The sequence below is a fragment of the Camellia sinensis genome, chromosome 9, assembly GCF_055761805.1.
Source record: "Camellia sinensis isolate YWXY chromosome 9, ASM5576180v1, whole genome shotgun sequence".
NCBI lineage: Eukaryota > Viridiplantae > Streptophyta > Magnoliopsida > Ericales > Theaceae > Camellia > Camellia sinensis.
In genome coordinates, this window is record NC_138969.1 from 192,606,736 (window position 1) to 192,614,555 (window position 7,820).

General features: G+C 29.2%; 1 protein-coding gene across 3 annotated transcripts; it reads left to right on the forward strand.

Annotated features, from left to right (window-relative positions):
- The first annotated feature begins 240 nt into the window (after positions 1-240).
- On the forward strand, positions 241-5,361 carry LOC114266438 (chaperonin-like RBCX protein 1, chloroplastic). 3 transcript variants are annotated; one of them, XM_028207331.2, is made up of 6 exons: positions 247-496; positions 2,422-2,516; positions 3,379-3,496; positions 4,805-4,821; positions 5,010-5,059; positions 5,200-5,361. In XM_028207331.2, the coding sequence occupies exons 1-6, from the start codon at positions 325-327 to the stop codon at positions 5,228-5,230; spliced, it is 483 nt and encodes a 160-aa protein (XP_028063132.2). In that variant the 5' UTR covers positions 247-324; the 3' UTR covers positions 5,231-5,361. The 3 variants fall into 3 exon arrangements, with proteins under 3 accessions (XP_028063133.2, XP_028063132.2, XP_028063131.2); XM_028207330.2 differs by having other exon boundaries at positions 251-496; positions 5,010-5,072; XM_028207332.2 differs by lacking the exon at positions 2,422-2,516 and having other exon boundaries at positions 241-496; positions 3,374-3,496; positions 5,010-5,072.
- Positions 5,362-7,820: the final 2,459 nt, after the last annotated feature.

Consider the following 7,820-nt stretch of genomic DNA (forward strand, 5'->3'; position numbering starts at 1 on the left):
GAAAATAAGTGGATGATGTAGATTGAAAATAAATTAAAATATTATGATTTAAATTGATAAAATTAAAAATTTAGAATTTATTTTATCAAAAAACTTGAATCTTGATTTTATTTATTTATTTTTGTTGTAATTTTTCCTTTTTAATATTTTCCACATAAATTTTGTTGGCACCCCCTCCACACAAGTGGGAAGATACTTTGGCAAGGTGACTAGAGATATTTTTCATTATTTTGGCACAATTTGGGGTTTAAATTGTCCAAACAAACAAAATAGTACATACACATTACAAACTCAAACTTCATTTGGAGATCAGTTTATTCATCCATGGAATCCTCCACCACCACAATTCTTCAACTCTCTCATCAGATCTCTTTTTTACCTCCAAAACTCTGCAGAAGAAGAGGAAGAAGCATAATGGATTCTTCTCCATTTAGGCCATGGAAGCAGATGATTTCTCAACCCACTCGTTTCTACTGTCAAAAGATGTATGTCCCTGGTATGCAATTATATATATATTTAGTGTTTTTTCTAGATATTTGACTTTTTATATATGGAAATATCATATTAGTGGCATTTAAAAAAATAATTATAAACTTTTCCACTTACATGTAATTATTTTTGAAAAAATGTAATTGACCCTTTTATAAAATCCTATTCGGAAGAAAAAAACCATCTCAATTTTTTCTTAGTAATGTGTTTGTATGGTGAAAATTAAATTTATATATAGTGTAGAATTTAAATATAAATGAATCTAGTCACAAATTAATATTTTTGGATCCAATTTCTAAATTTATAATATTACTGTTGAGTTTTTTTTTTAGGTGAAGAAAGTTAGCTGTAGTCTCAGAATTTGTGTCTAGAAAAGTTGTGTGAGAAATTGATTTTAAATGTGGACCATCAATGAAGAGTTGAATTTGGATTATAAAATCAATTTATGGATAAAATTTTTGAGTCTCTATCAATTTATTTGGTTTGGAATTTCAGGATGCATTTTTTAAAATATTTTTCGTATTTTTTTCTTTTCACTGAATTTTTTTAATTTTTAGATACATCTAATATAAATACAGTTAAAAAGTTTAATATTTGTGAATTTTTTTTTTTAAAAATTCACTAAATATAAGAAATAATATATATATATATATATATATATGAGAATTCAGTTTATTTTTTATATTCTTGTGTATTGATTGATTTTTTAAAATATATTTTTACAAATATTTTATTAGTGTATCTAAAAAAGTAAAAAAAAATTACTTAAAATTTTAAAAGATGACTAAATCAACAACTTTAAAAGAGGTTTTTTTTTTTTTTTTTATTAACATTTTTTGAATGTTTTTATATTTAAATTTTATTTTTCTTACTTTTTGATATGAAAAATTATTAATTATATTCTTATATTTAAGTTTTGCTAACATATATTTTTTCAATTGATAATGGCTAATTAATTGTTTTAAATTTTTTAAGACTATCATCAAAATAATTTTGAAAGTCAAAATAAATAAATAAAAAAAACTAAAAATATCTTCACACATTAGAAAATATTTTGATTTGAATTAAACAAAGTATAGAGACAAAATGTGTGGATTTTGAATCTTTTGTTTTTATTGAGATTTATGTCGGGTAAAAGTAAAGACAATTGTATTTTTATAAATATCTGTTATTTTTATAAGTTAATTAGTGTAGTTTTTTGGGGGCTTTTTTGTAATGGGTCTTTTTCTATTTGGACAAAGGGCTTTCTTTTCCAAACACAAAGGTTAGTTTTGGTTTCATGGTTTAGGGTTTTTGTCGTGAGGAAAATAATTGAAATTTTGAAAAAAAAATGAAGAATGCGTATATGTGATTAAGGTATATTATGAGAAAAAAATAATATTTTATTTTCAGATTTAATATGTATTATCCGTGTTAGTAAATTTATATTAAGATATAATAGGAATTAAAATTTTAAAATTTTAATTAAACATACTTAATAATTTTTGGTTACCTTTCTTGTTTAATGGGCCTTTTTTCATCTAAACAAATGCCTTATTTTCTAAAAGAAGATGTAGAAACTATATATGATCTTAATTATAAAATATAGGTTTTCAAAAAAATTACGACCTTCAAAAATTGGAGGCCTAGAGCAATGGAGTTATTGGCTTTATGGCTGAGCCACCCATGGATCATAAATAAAATCACATCAACCATGGACCATGGTTGTAGTAATCTTTATTTATGGCGAACCACATAAACCTTGTTTTTTTTATGTGTGCATAAGATATATATTTTTCTGTTCTTTTCTATTATCATGTCTCACCTATCTTGATCCTAGCTTTCACAATTCCTAACAGATACCTTGAGGCTGTGCTTGAATAGTAGATTTGGATAGGAAATCCCAATTTCATGATATTTGAGTGTAATTTTAGTAAGGTTTTATTGATGAAGGGTTTGGAGAAGCATCACCAGAAGCAAAGGGAGCCAAGAACCTCCACAATTTCTTCACTTACATTGCAGTTAGGATTGTTACTGCCCAGCTTCAGGTTCCTTCTACTCCATCCATATATATATGAATATACATATCTTATTATTGGTTCTCAGTCTGCATAATGTCCTCATGGCTGAGTTCTAAATAAATATCACCCTGCTATGTATTGTACTGGCCATGTTCGTTTTGGAATTTTGATCCTCCAACTGAGATAATTACCAATATTTCATTATAACCCGATTTCACAATCGTATTAGCCTATACGTATTGGTAATGGTATCGGTATCAGTCTACTTATGTATAAATTGATTTTAAATTAGTATAGGCCGATACCTATCAGTCTTTTGTCAACAATATAAATAAAATGCAGTTCTAAATGTCATAATATTGAACAAAATGTGACACTTAAGTATATAAAAGTCAAAATATGCACATCATAAAGTAATTTAAAAAATTCTTGATCATGTCATTCAATAATTCTTAATACGTATTGCTTGACCCTCTCAATATCATTACATTGCGACTATCATAATAATTCTACATGCTCTGTGCAGTGATTTGGAACCTTGTGAGTAATGGTATTAGTTATTTGAGCAAGATAATTAGGAAATATAAAACATTAAATTCCTAAAATCAACAACGGATCCAGCATTCAAACTTTTTTTTTTTTTGGGGGGGGGGGGGGATACACATGTAATCTTTCATTTTCTTGCAATTATCTTACTATTACTAATATAATATAAGTAGTTTTTCCAATTTTTTGGGGGTGCGGTCTAGATCCATCCTTGCGTAAAATCATATACTAGTATTGTGAAAATGGTCTCTAGGATTTGTGTTTGAAAATAAGCTTGAAATTGGTGTATAAAACATGTATATTTGGACCATTTTCATTTGTGAATGTTTACTTGACAGAGCAGAGTTATAATCCTGAGGCATATGAAGAGTTGATGGAGTTTTTGGGTACTCACTCATTGAATGATGGAGACAAGTTTTGTGCAGATTTGATGAGGGAATCTTTGCGGCATAAAAGTTTAGGTATGCTAAATTGTTTTCATGTCCATAGTGAGCAATCAAAACAAATTTATATGAGCTGTTTATAATAATTTTTTTTTATTTTATTTTAGACGTTTGTGTCAAATTGTTAGTACATTTTTACATACAACTTATTAAATAAAAATAGCTTGGATAAGTTAAAAAAAAAAAGAGTTGATTATCTAAAAGTTAAGAGAGAAATGCTTTTGACTTCTATTTTTTAGATTATCAGCTTTTAACTTATAATAAGCTGCATTACACAAGCAAAAAAATAACTAATTTAAAAAATCTATGATGCCAAAAAAACTGTTTAATTAAACAATTGTAGCCATGTGGAAATGATCTAAAGAAATTCTCATTGATTTTTTCATTGTTTTTGGGCTAAAGAAGGTGACAAAAATCTTAAATTTGTTTTTCTTGTTTCTTTTTTCTCAATGGCATGTTTTGTTTGAAAGGACTAAATTAGGGAACACAAGGATAAGTGATTCCATGGGTTCCACATTTTGTTGGTATGTATCATGGTATTATTGATTGGGATTATATAGATTAGTAGGTGGCATACACGATACGTGTACAATTCAAATAAGTAAGAATAAAAATAAATAATAAAAAAATTAGTATCATAATATATATGTTGCTTAAGTGTTAAAAGTGTTGTTAATGAAACTTAAGATCTTGAGTTCACACTTTTAAATAATAATTTTTTATTTTAGGTTAGATAAAGCTATCACGTTGACATCAAGTCCAACTTTCACTTAATAATAGTATAGAAGATAGATAGATATACTACGAGAATGTTTGCTTAGAGTGAGATAAAAGATGAGATCAAATTTGAAAGATTATTTTTTACTATTAAATTATGGATGGAAAATAATTCGCAAGGAGGGTTGTTTACCGTCCAAGGGGAGGGTAAGATTCACTATAGTTTCCACACATGTATGATTAGCGATTTAGGTCAGTTTATAAATTTGGTCGAAGAAATGTCGGATTAAAAGGGAATTGGTAAAAAACAATAAACGTCACGTCTTCTAATCCAATTTGAAGCCCCTCTAGTTCTAAACAAACGCTTTCAATGTACTGTGACTATCAATCATAACATAGAAAAATCTCAAAATATAATTTTACAACTAAAACTGCATCAACACACACCCACCCAAAAAAGAACAGAAGATCCCAACATTTTTTGGGGGTGTATGCTAGAAAATATTTATTTGATCTGTTGTACATAAACTCCTAATATTAAAGATCTAACTCTTGTGAATTCTCTCTCTCTCTCTCTCTGTCTCATCATGTGGGAATTACAAATTGCAGCTTTGCGCATATTAGAGGTCAGTTGTTTTTTGAGAATTCAGAATTAATTTTTTTTTTCTTCTTTGTGCTTGGATTTTAAATTTTAATAGAAATTTGTAGAGGAAAAAAAAAAAGAAGTGAATGGCTACTTATCTTTCCTTATTTATTTTTTTCTCTGCCTAAATTTATTACATATTTGAGTAAATAATATGATAATATGAAGCAGGTTAGATCAGCATATTGCAAGAATGATTTTGAGTGGGACAACTTAAAGCGGTTAGCTTCTAAGGTTAAGAATTTACTACTACTATTCTTTTTTTGTTTTCTCAAAGTTTCTCTTTCTATTCTCTATATGTTTTGTTGTGTCTCATCATTTTTATTCACAATTTGTTAATTTGTTTTTGTTTTTTTGACAGATGGTTGATGAATCTAACACAAGAATCATGAGGGATTATGTTTTGGAACATGTGGAAAGAGATAAATGATCTCTCTCTGTCTCTCTCAAAATGTATTTAATAAATAGAACTGATAATGGGTTGTAGAAAATTTATAAATTAAAAATAACTTGTTTCAACTAATTAAGAGGTCATGGCATACAAATCCTCGTGTAATAACTTGTTACCAATACGTATAGGCTAATACGATTGTGAAATCGGGTTATAATGAAACATTAATACTGTGTTTGGTTGGGGGATTTGGAGAGAGATTTAGAAAGGGAAAGGAAAAAGGTATGTGAAATTAGGTGAAATTTAGGCATGTTTTATTCACATTTCACATATATTTTCTATTTTTCTTTCCAAATCCCTCCTCAAATCCCCCAACCAAACACAGCATAAGAGGTCATGGCATACAAATTCTCTCTTTCTCTCATTTAATGCAGAAGTTAATCATAGGCTATTAATTTTCTCATTTGGTATGTATGTGAAGTACAAATATTTATAATTTTTTTAAAAATAAATCTCTGCTTATCGTAGAGAAATTAACATAGGAATTTCTGTGTTCTAACACGTACATTGTAAAAATAGATTTTCGGTCAACTTTGAATTAAAACTAAAATAGGTCTCACACGTCTATTGTTGCGGGTTCACAGTGCAACACGTTCGCCCCTGCGTGTTCAAAATTATTAAGGAGTGAATGGAAGATTGACTCCCAAAATTACCACTTAAACATTGACATCGGTTAAAGAATGGTAACTAGTTTTGAAAAGCTTATCACATTGATTTTTTATATATAAAAATATATTGTTGGCTTTATTTTTGGGACGGGATTGTCTCCATCTAATTAGACCGTCCAATTTGGCCCACTGGTTGCCTATGATCTAAATCGTTTATTTTGTTTCTAGAATAAAAGTTGATCATACATTATTAGCCATTTAACCGGATCATATTCATCAGGAAAAAAAATAAACAGATAAGATCCATAGTCATACTGTTCCAACAATTACTCCTTGTTGGTAATTTTCCATATTAATACATGAAAATAAATAAAATAAATTAAATAGAAATGACAAAATAATTTTTTATTATAAGGATGAAATACAGAATAAACGACACAACTAAAAATACAGAAATGAATTAGATTATATTACTAATAGAGCAAATTATTAGCATAGATAACTAAAAATTATAACTCATCTTTGTAAACTAAATATTGAAAAATTTAAGAACAAACGATAAGAAAAAAAGCAAACTGAAGCATGCACTAGACAGTTTCTTTAAAACAGATTCATCGCCTTCTAACGGATGCTAGAGGTACGCTGGCGTCTGTCTCCCAAGATACGACGGTCGAAACCAGCTAATACAGAAGCACCTTCTGAATAGCTTTGGTGAACTTGGCAATGGATGCAATCTCTCTAACAATAACCAAAGAAGAGGCTAGCAAAAGAAGAGAGGAAAAATTTTCTTTGGTATAAAAAATCATCTCCAACTTTTTATCTCAAAGCACCATCTCTATTTTCTATCAAATATCTCTTCAAAATTATTCCGCTAAGTTGGAGGGGAAAGGGTTCTATTTATACAAGTAGGGGAATTCCTAACTATGAAAGCTATACATCAATAGGGCCATCAAATACCATTAACCAAGGTAATCAACTCTAGCCATTAGGACTAAAGTTACAAAGGTTGAAAACCTATTGCCACTAATATGGTCATCAACTCCATTATCCAAAGATGAGAGTTACAAATGTGCAAATCTCTCATGTGCTTAATATATATAAATAAATATTTACATAATGATGCTTGAATTAACCAACTAGATGGGTCACAAAATGGATACTAATGTTGGGTCACAACCCAATCTAAGCCAAATTCTCAAACACTTGCACAAGCTAAACCCAACACAATATAGTTTAGCCCAAGCTCAAGATTAAGTTTGAGTCAAAATCCAAGACCAAACCCAGCATATGCTCAAGCACAAATACAAGCACAAGTCTAGGCCCAGTTCAAACTAAGACTAAAGTCCAAATCTAAGCCCAACTTTTATTGATGCCCACTTTATGAGACAATTCTCATTTACAACTTAATGATTTTGACTCATTATTTTTGTATTGCAATCTTCTCACTTAAGAGAATACAAAACCACTCAGACCCACTTCAACTGACAGCTGGATCCTATTTTAATTTCGAATTAAAGTTGCCGAAAACTCATTATTTTCCAACAATCTCCCACATGAATAAATTTGGCTAAATAAAGAAAAACAGACAACGCTTAACAACAAAGACTTGGAGAGAAAGCACACAGAATAACCCTACATCAAACAGGGTAACTGTTGGCTTTGAACCTTTCGTAGTGAAAGCCTATTGAATTTACTGGCTGACCAGTAAACGTGATGTCTTGAACTATTCTGCCGTTTGTGTAAATCGAGACAATAGACCTCATACAGGAGTTACTAACCATTATTCTTGTTCTCACTAGTGTGTCTGATTTGGCCCTAGAACACTAGCCTAATTCAGTGAGTGTTTTTAAAGAATTCAACCTTGTTAATTCTTTAAAAAACAGCCCCACTTCCACTCACATGGGTGACCTATATAAGCTATCT